Genomic DNA, 15149 nt, shown 5'->3' with positions numbered 1-15149 from the left:
GTTGTCCCTGTCTAGATAGATACAGATAGATTCCCACTGCTGTCATGTTGTCCCTATCTAGATGGATACAGATAGATTCCCACTGCTGTCATGTTGTCCCTATCTAGATGGATACAGATAGATTCCCACTGCTATCATGTTGTCCCTATCTAGATAGATACAGAAAGATTCTCACTGTTATTGTGTTGACCCTAGCTAGATGGATACAGATAGATTCTCACTGTTATCATGTTGACCCTATCTAGTTGGATACAGAAAGATTCTCACTGTTATAACGTTGACCCTATCTAGTTGGATACAGAGAGATTCTCACTGTTATCATGTTGACCCTATCTAGTTGGATACAGAAAGATTCTCACTTTTATAATGTTGACCCTGTCTAGTTGGATACAGAGAGATTCTCACTGTTATAATGTTGACCCTATCTAGATGGATACAGATAGATTCTCACTGTTATAATGTTGACCCTATCTAAATGGATATTCTCACTGTTATCATGTTGACCCTATCTAGTTGGATACAGAAAGATTCTCACTGTTATAATGTTGACCCTGTCTAGTTGGATACAGAGAGATTCTCACTGTTATCATGTTGACCCTATCTAGTTGGATACAGAAAGATTCTCACTTTTATAATGTTGACCCTGTCTAGTTGGATACAGAGAGATTCTCACTGTTATAATGTTGACCCTATCTAGATGGATACAGATAGATTCTCACTGTTATAATGTTGACCCTATCTAGATGGATACAGATAGATTCGCACTGTTATCATGTTGACCCTATCTAGTTGGATACAGATAGATTCTCACTGTTATCATGTTGTCCCTATCTAGATGGATACAGAGAGATTCCCACTGCTGTCATGTTGTCCCTATCTAGATGGATACAGAGAGATTCCCACTGCTATTAGGTTGTCCCTAACTAGATAGATTCAGATAGAGTCCCACTGCTATCATGTTGTCCCTATCTAGATAGATACAGATAGATTCCCACTGCTATCATGTTGTCCCTATCTAGATAGATACAGATAGATTCCCACTGCTATCATGTTGTCCCTATCTAGATAGATACAGATAGATTCCCACTACTATCATGTTGTCCCTATCTAGATGGATACAGAGAGATTCCCACTGCTATCATGTTGTCCCTATCTAGATGGATACAGATAGATTCCCACTGCTATCATGTTGTCCCTATCTAGATGGATACAGAGAGATTCCCACTGCTGTCATGTTGTCCCTATCTAGATGGATACAGATAGATTCCCACTGCTATCATGTTGTCCCTATCTACAGATAGATTCCCACTGCTGTCATGTTGTCCCTATCTAGATAGATACAGAGAGATTCCCATTGCTATCATTTTATCCCTATCTAGATAGATACAGATAGATTCCCACTGCTGTCATGTTGTCCCTATCTAGATGGATACAGAGAGATTCCCACTGCTGTCATGTTGTCCCTATCTAGATGGATATAGAGAGATTCCCACTGCTATTAGGTTGTCCCTAACTAGATAGATATAGATAGATTCCCACTGCTATCATGTTGTCCCTATCTAGATAGATACAGATAGATTCCCACTGCTATCATGTTGTCCCTATCTAGATAGATACAGATAGATTCCCACTGCTATCATGTTGTCCCTATCTAGATAGATACAGATAGATTCCCACTGCTATCATGTTGTCCCTATCTAGATAGATACAGATAGATTCCCACTGCTATCATGTTGTCCCTGTCTAGATGGATACAGATAGATTCTCACTGTTATCATGTTGTCCCTATCTAGATAGATACAGAGAGATTCCCACTGTTATCATGTTGTCCCTATCTAGATAGATACAGAGAGATTCCCACTGCTATCATGTTGTCCCTATCTAGATAGATACAGAGAGATTCTCACTGTTATCATGTTGACCCTATCTAGATGGATACAGAGAGATTCTCACTGTTATCATGTTGACCCTATCTAGATGGATACAGATAGATTCTCACTGTTATAATGTTGACCCTATCTAGATGGATACAGATAGATTCTCACTGTTATTGTGTTGACCCTGTCTAGATGGATACAGATAGATTCTCACTGTTGTCATGTTGACCCTATCTAGTTGGATACAGAGAGATTCTCACTGTTATAATGTTGACCCTGTCTCGTTGGATACAGAGAGATTCTCACTGTTATCATGTTGACCCTATCTAGATGGATATAGAGAGATTCTCACTGTTATCATGTTGACCCTATCTAGATGGATACAGATAGATTCTCACTGTTATCATGTTGACCCTAGCTAGATAGATACAGATAGATTCTCACTGTTATTGTGTTGACCCTAGCTAGATGGATACAGATAGATTCTCACTGTTATCATGTTGACCCTATCTAGTTGGATACAGAAAGATTCTCACTGTTATAATGTTGACCCTGTCTAGTTGGATACAGATAGATTCTCACTGTTATCATGTTGACTCTATCTAGTTGGATACAGAGAGATTCTCACTGTTATAATGTTGACCCTATCTAGATGGATACAGAGAGATTCTCACTGTTATAATGTTGACCCTGTCTAGTTGGATACAGAGAGATTCTCACTGTTATAATGTTGACCCTATCTAGTTGGATACAGAGAGATTCTCACTGTTATAATGTTGACCCTATCTAGTTGGATACAGATAGATTCTCACTGTTATCATGTTGTCCCTATCTAGATGGATACAGAGAGATTCCCACTGCTGTCATGTTGTCCCTATCTAGATAGATACAGATAGATTCCCACTGCTATCATGTTGTCCCTATCTAGATAGATACAGATAGATTCCCACTGCTATCATGTTGTCCCTATCTAGATAGATACAGAGACATTCCCACTGCTATCATGTTGTCACTATCTAGATAGATACAGAGAGATTCCCACTGCTATCATGTTGTCCCTATCTAGATGGATACAGATAGATTCTCACTGTTATCATGTTGACCCTATCTAGTTGGATACAGATAGATTCTCACTGTTATTGTGTTGACCCTAGCTAGATGGATACAGATAGATTCTCACTGTTATTATGTTGACCCTATCTAGTTGGATACAGAGAGATTCTTACTGTTATAATGTTGACCCTATCTAGATGGATACAGAGAGATTCTCACTGTTATCATGTTGACCCTAGCTAGATGGATACAGAGAGATTCTCACTGTTATAATGTTGACCCTATTTAGTTGGATACAGAGAGATTCTCACTGATATAATGTTGACCCTATCTAGATGGATACAGAGAGATTCTCACTGTTATAATGTTGACCCTATCTAGATGGATACAGAGAGATTCTCACTGTTATCATGTTGACCCATTCTAGATGAATAGAGATACATGATGACCCTATCTAGATGGATACACATCTCTCAGGTTTACAGTCAGTTTTTCAGAATGTTATTTTTTTAAAAATTTGTAATATATGTATTTTCTCTTCAGATCTCAGTTTGATAATATCATTGAGGTTCGTTGCACATAGGGATAAGTTCTAGTTTCCAGTAATTTGTGGCATTTTTCATTAAATACAATCTTCATCACCAGAAGTGCTAAACCTGTGAATTTAATTGTATTGAAGCAAAGCAAGAACACATGCATTGACATCATTTGGTAATTTTATGTCTCAATAACACATGCCCATTTTATATCATTTTTAAATATTGTATGGCTCTTGTAGTCATGACAGGCAGAAAATTGGGATCTAATGTTGTATTAATGTTGTGAAGAAGAATAAACTATGATATTTTAGCAAATTATGAAATAGCATTTTTCCATTCTCTTTAGTAAACCATCTATAAAAATTGGAATTCCATCAGTGAGAATCTTTTCATTATATAAGTATGCTGGTAATGTTTAATTAGTAACAGAAATTTTGTTTCAGTTTTAGGATAAACTTCCCAGTGGGAATAATAACATAACTATCAGTGTAATTTGGTTTGTTTTTTAGGTTTGGTTTGTATGATTTACATGTGTTTAGGTCCATGGGTTTTGACCTCTTTGACTCGGGATCATAGTGAATTTTCTTTTTTTCATTTTTTGTTTTTAAATCTGGTTATTTTAGACAGATACAAGCCCCTCCCTCACCCAACTCACAAAATACAGTTTCTGAATCTTCAGTTGGAATTACTGGAAGATTTTAGGATTCGACTTGTGCAAGTGATGAAAGATGTTACCCACAGTCCTCTGGGAGATCGTTATTGTGCAATACTCAACACCACATACTATATATCAGAGGTTCTCAGAGAATGGAGTGAGCTTGTGGTGAGTTCTTTTTAGTAATTTATATGTGTTTAGTATTATGTCAGTTCACAATAAAGCTAACAAATTTATATCTGTTAGTAAGCAACTGATCTGTATTCATGTAGTTTCAAAAACTTTAAAATGGAAAACTTATTGTATGAAATATTCACATATATGATATCACACAAAGAACATTGGGCAGTGCAGTGGATGATACTGTCTAGACCAGTAGATAGAGGTCCTCAAAATAAATGATGGATAATGAATATAACACTTTACCATGTTTCAGGTTTTAATGAACTCGTAAGTTTTAAATGTTTTATCTGCAGTCTCTAAAGAAAATTTATGTTGTCTTTAATCATTTTTCATGTTACTGTGAGTGATGATGTAGCATCAGATCTTTGTGATGTAATGATGTGAACATAATTTTGTCACATCCATTGGATTGAAGTAGTTCACATTGGCCTCTGTTGACAAGTAAATAAGGAAATAATACCTTATTGATTTTTTCCAAGGACACACTTGAGGCAGCTGACACGAGCTAGCTTGTGTGGGTACTGAATCTGCAATCATTAGATTTTGAGTCTTTAACACTGTACCAATTAAGATACAACAGCACCCCTGTACTAAATGATCAAGAAATAGCTTTGTGGGTCCAGTTTACTTAAATGATCAAGCAATAGCTTTGTGGGTCCAGTTTACTTAAATGATCAAGCAATAGCTTTGTGGGTCCAGTTTACTTAAATGATCAAGCAATAGCGTTTTGGGTCCAGTTTACTTATGTGACTGAGGTTTGTTTTAATATGGGCATGTGTACAAATTTTACTATACAAAATTATTTATATTTAGATATTTTATGTTCTTTAAATACTCTACATTAATTTTATAGTGGATTTTCAATGTTTATTTCAGTTCTTTGTTCAGTTGCAATATTACAAGACTCAGTTTGAGAACCAGTCTAGAATATCTGGGAATAAGCCCAAGGGTCAGCATTCTGTGAGCTTGGATAGAAGTAATTTTTTGGATGCAATGGAAGTGAGCATTTTTGTTGAGATATTCTTTTGCTTAGTGGTATGTAGTAAATCTAGATACAAAACAAAACATGCTGACAGTATGGTCATAGAGTATTGGACAGTTGACGGATATGACCACTGATCTTCTTTAAAGCTTAACTTTTAAACATAAATATACTTGTACTTCATCAAGTGACACATATATAAAATAATCAGTGCTTTCAAGGAAATTGTGGTAAAGTTTTTAGTAAAGTAAAGGATACATTCATTATGCCTGCATAACCGATGGATCAGAAGTGCAGAAACAGAAAAAAGTCTGTTGTCCAATACAAAATATGAAATTGTTACAATGATGCAAATAACATTTTTAATCATGTTTGTTGTCTGAAAGTGTTTTCCACCAACTCCCCTAGCCTTCATTTGTTTATTCATTGGACAGCCTTGACTCAGTCTTGGACATGAATCCTTTTGATACATATTTCTTGTATGCCTATAGTCATAAAAATTCCTTGTCAGTACTTTTGATATAGAACATTGTGTCGTTATTGAATTTCCCATGATTACTATGTAGCTTCCCTTGGGTTCTTTTTCGGTCAGTTATACAGGCTACCATGTATAGCCTGTCTTGCACTGAGAAATGGCATTAAACACAAAACAACAACTACTCGAGCTTTATATTGTCAGTTAGCCTTGTTAATTGACTGATTATTACAACTCTACTCTATGGTCACCAGCTTAAGTAACAGAAAAGAAGCAAAACCAAGTTTTATAAAACTTAACAAACAATTATCAAGTCATAAATGAAAAATGTGAGAGGAACTTGTAGTATAATAAAGTGAATCCAAAAGGTCTGTGACAAAGTTAATTCTAAATTTCAATACAGGAAATGTACTGGTCCTCCAAGAACTGTGAGGTTAAGATGGCATTATCCAGAGTTCCTTTGAATAATTTATAATAGTTCCTGAATAAAATCATGGTAAAAATAATGAGCATTTTCTTTTTCCATTGAACAGTCCAAACAAATGTTATTTGCTCTCAAAAAATGTCTAAGTACAACATAAAACATATCTGCTCTGCAGACTTATGTCAGGAACACAATAAGTGTGAATGACTCCAAAAATCAGAATAATTTTCGTCATATATACATTGTATATTGTGAATGTACCTCATAATAGATCCCATGTGACAGCATACAGTATTGATTTTGCATTGAATTAAGCATATTCATGTGACCTTGAACAACCAATGGGAAGCTACAGAATTATTCTCGAAACTTCAATATCTCATCAGTCACTGAGAAACTATGCCATAGGCACCATTTTAAGTCTTATTATTAGTATTATTATTAATAATTGTCATCACATACGTGACCGCTCCGTTGGCCTAGTGGTTAGAGTGTCCACCTCAGATGCAGGAGGTTGTGGGTTCAAACCCCGGCCGAGTCATACCAAAGACTAACAAAAATGGTACTAACAGCTGCCTCACATGGCGCTCAGCATTAAGAGGTTAGTGTTAGGACTGGTCAGCCTGGTGTCAGGATAATGTGACTGGGTGGGACAATATGCTACATGTCTGCAGCATGATGCATCAGTGCTTGACATCACTATAAGCTGTCACACTGCAGATATCATAGCGATATGACTGAAAAAATTGTTTAAGCTATGTTAAAAATCTAAATCACGCACACACAACACATACATAAAGATCTATTTATAGAACAGCGCATAGGAGGTATGCTCTGCTTACTTGTGTTAGTAAAGAATATTGTTATCGCTCTACCACAATATTTAGAAAATTGATTTTAAAAAAATCGATTTGAACTTCAAATATCTGCATCAATTTAAAGATTGGAATGGATTAATGATTTGAATATTTTGAGCCTTCATTCATGTGTAATACCCATAGAAACTCAGTTGGAGATATATTTTTTAAATATAAAGTTCTTGCAAGTAATAGTGCAAGTTTAATGAGTTTTAATGACTTTTAACATTATTATTGATGCAGCATATTTAAGTTTTAGTTATGATATCTATGATAATACCCAGTCTTTAAAATATTATCAGATAAAACAGTTAAAATTTAATGATATTATTGTTATTTTTGTAAAAATTTAGTAATTCTTTTGTTGGTTGTTTAGACATTTGAATGGAAAGAAATTGTGAATTGATCACTGTAAATATTAAAATGTATGATGGTAACTTTGGTTTGATACTAATATTCAGCAAAACATGTGGCAAGTTTGATTTTACCTGGAAACTCTTTGATTGTCCAAACCATTAACAAGAAACTCTTTGACTGTCCAGGTCATTTGCAGGAAACTCTTTGTCCAAACAAATCATTGTCCCACTACAATAATGTCACATGCCACCTAGCCCATGCATATTTGATTGATATGAAACTGACATCTGCATGTTGAGAAAACAAGAAGAATTGTCATATTTTAAAATATTGGTAATTCCATATCTTTATAATGACTTCATGATTTGAATAAGCAACCAGATATGTTCGAGTTTAATTTACTAGATAAGATGACACTGTGTGTGCATGTGTACATGCATATGTGTGTATGTGAGTGGGATATGCAGTAGTGACATAGTTCATGTTTAACATATGCTTTGAAAATTGCAGATTCTGGAAAACATTTAGTTTTGATAACTCTGTCTTTCACTTTGTAATATAGTTCCATATATTATCAGTAAATCTAAATTAGGTTTTTCATTATCAATTTTGTAAAATTTTGTGGAATGGTTGGTATGTCATTACTAAAACAACTTAGCAAACCAAGTCCCAGCATGTAACATGGGCTAAAAATCTCACATGCACAATATGTACCTGGTGACAACTAAATTAGGAAACTTGTAGGCTAGTACAAATTTTCACTATTTCTTTAACTGGCTTTGAAATTACCATGTTAAGTGTAACAGTATTGTGTCAGCCATTTGGTAAGGTTGATAGAATATGTTAATATCGAGCTTAGCTATTCATGGAAAATTTGAGTAGACATTTGAATAGTACCTTCAATGGAAAGTTTTTATTGCTACTGGTCTGTAAAATTATTATATAAAGATGTATCCCATGGCAGGTGCTTTGGTCAAACTAATTAGTCTGTAACTTCCCTACTATAGATATCAGATCTGGATGAATCCAGCCTTCCACTAGAGAGTACCGTATTTGAAGATATAATCCAGCTTTTTGACCGGATGAGGCATGACATGCTAAAAACAATAGTTTACCATGTGTTTACTGATGTCAAGGCCCGCAGCAAGCCCTATAGAGATGCCAGGTTAGTGAACAGGAACTTTTTAGGAGTTTTTCACTGGTCAGGTTTTGCCCCATTTACAATGTACATGGGACACACTTTCAAAATGGAATGTTAAGAAATAATTTAAATTCCTATTTTACAATTGATCTTGTTGTTTTTAAAACATTATCAAATAATACAGTTTTATTTTCAACACTGACAGACAGAAGTTTACATTATGCCTGTTTGGTCCTGATTTGAGGTCTAATATGGCTGCCAAAGTGACCATCTTGAAAATCTTTTCATGTCGTCATGGGGTTTTCACTAAAGGTCTTCCTATAATATTTTGTTGATCTGAAATTAACATGTTGTCAATTGAACATCCAATGTGTGGCCATCTTGAAAATCTTGTTTTAGCTATTCTTTTTAAAGGGAAAATGGGGTTTTCCCAGGTTCTTCCTCCACCATTAATACTGGCCACCATGTATAGCCTATCGTGTGCTGAAAAATGGCGTTACGCCCCACACCAACAACAATAAAGGAAAATAATTTTGACATGATTTTTTCTTCAGAAGAGTTCTTATGGTGTCTGTTTGGTCATAAATGAAGATGACTTACCCTCAATATGGCAACCACACTGGCTATATTGAAAATATTGTTATCTCTGTTCCATATTGATTGCTCTGTCAACATGGGGTTTTCCCTGCTAAACATTTTATGATACCTAGTTGGTCATACATCCAATATGGATGCAATTATAGCTGTTGTGAAAATTTTGTTGTCACTATTCCCTCTGAATGGATCAGTATTATGAGATGGGGTTTTGATCAGAGGACTTCTAATGATGTGTGCATTGCCCTTAATGAAAATGGTGCCCAATCTGACATCCATTATGTCCACCACAATAGCTAATTTGAAAATCATGTTATTACAGAAGAATACCGGAGATGATCATTAGTAATTTCCCATACTCGGAGCATAAATATCTTAAGAGTTTGAAATGTTTGGCAATATCACACTGCCTTCATCAGCAACTAATTTTAATGATGTGACCTAAATATGACAGCAGAGGCCAACATGAAGGGCTTGAATTACCACCAGATGGCACTAGTCTCCTCATATCTTTTGACCATTATATGTCACGTGATTAACATTAGTTGCTGATGTAGTCAGTGTGATAGTGCAGAAAATGTCAAAGATATTTCTTAAGATATTTATGCTTTGAGTATGGGAAGTTATTAATGATCATAAATTATCCAGCGCAAGGTAGCAGCCTTTTCAGTAACATCAGAGATGGTTTCATCACTCAGCAGTTAAAAGGAAGATTTGATCTTATTTTGTCTCCTTGAAATTATTTTCACCCAGTGGATTAGCAGTCCCTTCGAGGGACTCTTGTTTTAAGTTTCATGAGATAAGAAATAAAGAAATGCTCTGCAAACTTTAAAATCCATGTAGCAGTTCATAGAAAAGTTGTCCTGGCATATTTTTAGTTCATACTTCTCAAAACTTAAAAAATAAACAGGTCAATCCTTACAATGAAATCTTACACCAGTATATGACAAATTAATTTCAATTTTGGTAAAAATGTAATGAATATATTTACTGTGATATCTTTCTGGCAAACTAGCATGAATACATTTAAAATAGCAACCTTTATCTCTAAATTGCATAGACAAATTAGGAAAAGATGATCGAGTGTCTGGTAATCTAGCACAAGTTTATTCCCTTGTAAGTAATGTAATCCAATTTACATCATCAGTCATATTTAAATGTCAGATTATCCAGAATTAAATCCATGGTGGAAAAAAGAGCATATCTTTAAACTGTAAAATGATTTTCTTGCTGTAAGTACTACTATTAGTGTGCCCATACTGTCTTATGTGAAAATTTCAGGAGAAGTCCCAAACACTGTACCATTCACCTTTCTCCCTCATATTTTTATCATATAGTTAATGTTGATGATATATTAACAGGGACACTTTTCACACTTGTGCAGGCAAACATACACACAGACATGCAAATTGACATTTGTTTTTTTACAACTTCTCCAAATAAAAGGTGCTTAACCAAATTTGCACATGATTTTGCATAGAGCATTCTGGCATTAAGGTCTTTAAGATTTGTTCAGTTGATGCCAGGTATCATCCAATATGGCCACTGTTACTAAACAGAAAATTCCCTTTAAACAACTTCACAAAGACTGCTCAGCAGAATTAGACCAGATTGTACAAAAAGACATGAAGACTTTTTCAAGTAAAGCTGGTCCTTTGACAGATACGGTCACCGCTACAAAAATTAAAAGACCTTGAAATCATTTCTTAGACAAATGTGCTCTTAAGAATTTGACCATATTTCTCAGTAAGCATCCTGTTATGAGGGTCTTTAAATTTTATAGAAATGATGCTTTTTATATAAAATGTCTTTCAGTTTTATAGAAAAGATGTTGATTCACCATCAGATGTGGCTGCCATTACTTAAAATATAAGTACCTTTAAACAGCAACTTGCTGAAAAAGAGAACTTGACCAAAATTTACTAAATATAATCTGGCATGAAAGGCCTTTTTATTTTGTACAGGTTATTAATTTACCCATTGTCCAAGTTGTATCCTGCTGTCCATGCATAAGTACTTTGTCTTGAAATATGATTATTGTGGTTAATTTTGGAAAAATTTCCTGGGACTGTTGCATCAGATGAGCACAATTAATTTTGTACTTTTTTAATGGGATCTTTTGGTATAAATTGGAGAGACTTTTATTTAGAAGAGGGCAATATTTTAAGATTTCTTGATAATCAGTGTTATGCATTATTGATAGAAAAGTAATTTTAAAATTATTGGAAAAATCTAATTGGTGTTTCTGTAAGAAATGATTGATACATATTCAAAAGGACTGTTTTGATGCTTGTGATCAAAATGTTTCAGCCAAAATTAAAACAGACAATAATAACACTTGTTCTACTATACAGTTATTAAGTACGTCTGAAAGTGGAACAGGTACAAATGATCTGCCATTCAATTTGGTTGCCATTACTAAAATGTCAAAATTTAGAAAATTTACAGAATTTAAATGACAAGAAAATTTGACCAAATTCAGGTGGTGAAGTGATTTGAAGTTTATACAGATGATGCCTATATACCATCATAAACAGCTGCCATTACTAACGCTCCACAAATCTTTAACAGATTTGAAAAATTCACTGAAGAAAATTTGACTAAATTTTCACTGAATTCATCCTGGCATAATTGGCTTTAAAATTTACACATGTGATGCTGAACCAACATTAAATAGGGTCACTATTGCTAAGAAACAAATGAACAATCCTTATAAAATGCAAAAACAGAATTTGACCAGATTTGATAGAAAGCACCCAGGAATGAAGGCCTTTCAGATTTTGTTAATTCTCAGTCATGTTCATTGTTACTAAAAGTGGAGAAAAAAACACATTTAAGGACTCACGGTACTAATTCCACTCCAATGGTAAACATATGGAAACACTGTCATATTCAAAATTCAATAACTTAAAATTTATGGGTGCTGATAATGACACCTATAATTTTTCGTGCACATCTAACCTTGGTGCAAGCTTATGTGTGGAGAACACCATATGACCCGCGGCAATTTGTTTACATACATGTGCATGAAACACGTGTTATTGATTCTGCACCAAATGAATCAGGTGCTACTTTCAGTATTGAGTACTCCTGAGTCAAGCCTGTAAAAATGCTAAAATTGCATCAGTAGAAATTTGTCAATATTTTTTTTACATTACATATAGGACAAGCTCTCAAAAGATATTTTTCCTAAAATTTTAATTTTCATTATTAACCAATTATGGACCACCAAACCTGTAAATACTCTATCATTTCTTCACCCATTTCTAGACTGGTTCACAGTTCTTCCGTATAATTAGTACCGTGTGTCCTATAACCAGATTTAATTTTTTTTGAAAAAGTTGTATTTTACTCCTTGATATTAGAGCATAATTGTAAGAAAGAACTGGCCATGCTTGTGCATGGATAATAGTGCAATAGCATTTTATGTGATACCAATATCTATAGTTAAATTGCATCCGCATCACATGTTGCTGTGTTGTATTGTACTTATTAATGGCTTATTCTTGTTATTAAAATAATTGTTTTCTGCCTTTGTATCTTCATGTTATCTTTCTATGGCATGCATGCTACACAAAAGAAACACAAGCATGCTGACATCAGCAAGTATGACATCACAGGGTATCAAATTACATGACGCATTGTATTTTCATCTCTCACTGGCTATAAGACAAGTTTTAAATGTTTTAAATTTCAAAATTGCATTTCTTTTCTTGCTGACTCTCACAGAAATAAGATACAGTGCATCCCTATTCACATCAATCAAACAAAACAAATAAGTGTGCCACATGACAGGTCAAAATGATAAGAGGCCATTGCCCTTTTGTGACTAAAACATATACACACACCCATGAAGCATCAAGAGATGCTGACATTCCAAACTTATTTAAACTATCATCACATGTGATTCATGACCCCCAAATGTTAATAAAAAGGTATAAAAGCCAAGGAAGAGTTCCATAAGCTTTATTATACTGAATAATTAAATAACATAGTGCTACTTTTTAGTATAAAACTATGGGGAAGGGTGAATAAGCAAAGAATAGACAGAGTAATTTCTTCAAGCCTGGTAATGTTCCCCACAACGGGGGTGGGGGGAATGTGTATCAACCCAAATAACACATCAGCATGAGGTATGTTACATAAGGACAGCAAGAGACAAATTTGAAAAAGCTATCCAAAGTTCCTATAATGCTGACATTGATGTTGGAGACAGAAAGTGTATGCACAAACTGTTATGACTCAAGCTATTAAGATGCTGGAGGTGGAGAAATGTGTGAAAAACTTTGCTATGCCAAGACAAGTTCATGTCTCTATGCAATATGCAGACACTGATAAAAATTGTCACTGAATACACTACTTGTTAAATTTAAGTAATAGAATTGAATTGCATATTGAAGTTGTCTAATACATAAACATATACCTACATTTACCCAAAGCTCATAAAAAGTTAAGAAAAAGTCTCAAAATCATTACTGTGGCTACTTTCCACTATAAGCAGTGTTAAATTACTTACTTTTTAATATAAAGCTGAAAAAATGCATACATTATTGAACAAAAGAGAAACAAAGCAAACATTGCAATCACTCAATTACAGTCAAAGGGGAGGTAATACACCTTGAATTGGCAAACCAAATAGCAAGCTCTAATTTACAGCTAAATGATTCCTTACTATTACTTGATGGTAAGAACAGAGCAATGTAGGTTTAATAAATAGCTTTTGTTTCAAATATGAAACCATATTTCTGACATGAAGCTTGTTTTCATTTATTCACAACAACATATATGGTGAAGAAAACCCATATCACTTAGTGCATGCAGTAATCAAATGCTGAGATTTGGAATAATGTGTTCTGAGACCACAAGTTGCAACACCCTGAGTATAAAGGTTTTCTATCATGGGACTTGGTACATGAAGAAAAAAGAGATCTGGTTTGGTGGGAGAGAGCAGTATGTTCACCATGCAGTTATACATCAAGAATGTTTCAACTGTATGAAGGGAGGTTGGGGAAGAAAAACTGCCTGTGTAAAGAATGCAATACAGATAGGACTTTTGCAGACTTATATTGGGAATGAAGGGTTGAAAACTATTATTTTAAGTGAAAATGTCCCTCCCTGCTCCCTCAACAAAAGGAATGCAGAAAAGTTCCAATACTGTTTGCCCAAAAATGTAATGTACCAATATGAGAAACATGCTGAACATAGAATAGGTGTCAAGGAGTTTAATTCTAGGATAAGAAATAAGACCGGTATAATTGATATTCAATGTGACTCGACATATAATAATTCAATTTACAGGTTGAGGCAATGCAGCATGTGCAGTTTTGTGCACAGTCCTTATTTTTACAATGTTCTCTGCTTTGATCTGCTGAGTGTGTCTCTAAAGTTAAATGATCAGTACTGATACATAAGTGATTGTGACATAAGTGGCTTACATATTAAATCTACCCCACCCCACCCCATTTTGGGGAATTATTGCATGTGTTAAATGGTATTTAACCATACAGGCCAATCTATGGGTACCATCATATGAAATTCTGCCATCAGGCCATACTGTGCTCTTTTCCCTATGGCCTGAGCTATATACTTCCACTCTCCAGTGTATAAAACAATCCCCATCTGTCTTTTGTATAGAATTTTTCTCCAAAATCACATGCAAACCATGATAAAAAGACTCCATTATCACTGTCATATGTAAAAACCAACAAATTGATACCCTGGATGCACGTGGTAACCATGGAAACAACAAACTCCTATTATGGTATAGGTCGCATATAGGACTCACGGTACTAATTCCACTCCAATGGTAAACATATGGAAACACTGTCATATTCAAAATTCAATAACTTAAAATTTATGGGTGCTGATAATGACACCTATAATTTTTCGTGCACATCTAACCTTGGTGCAAGCTTATGTGTGGAGAACACCATATGACCCGCGGCAATTTGTTTACATACATGTGCATGAAACACGTGTTATTGATTCTGCACCAAATGAATCAGGTGCTAC

General features: G+C 34.6%; 1 protein-coding gene across 2 annotated transcripts in view; it reads left to right on the top strand.

The window, feature by feature from the left end:
• Positions 1 to 15149, top strand: part of LOC149803023 (RAD50-interacting protein 1-like) — a 72954-nt gene that overhangs the window by 42304 nt on the left and 15501 nt on the right. For both annotated transcript variants that reach the window (XM_089952580.1, XM_089952579.1), the window contains exons 9-11: positions 4093 to 4292; positions 5184 to 5306; positions 8410 to 8567. In XM_089952580.1, coding sequence (XP_089808706.1) covers positions 4093 to 4292; positions 5184 to 5306; positions 8410 to 8567 — 481 coding nt within the window. The remainder of the gene's footprint in view (positions 1 to 4092; positions 4293 to 5183; positions 5307 to 8409; positions 8568 to 15149) is intronic.

The sequence above is a fragment of the Sinohyriopsis cumingii genome, chromosome 3 (assembly GCF_028554795.1).
Source record: "Sinohyriopsis cumingii isolate HCF-2022 chromosome 3, ASM2855479v2, whole genome shotgun sequence".
Classification (NCBI taxonomy): Eukaryota; Metazoa; Mollusca; class Bivalvia; order Unionida; family Unionidae; genus Sinohyriopsis; species Sinohyriopsis cumingii.
The sequence above is the reverse complement of the archived record's forward strand: the minus strand, read 5'-3'. Positions and strand labels throughout refer to the sequence as shown.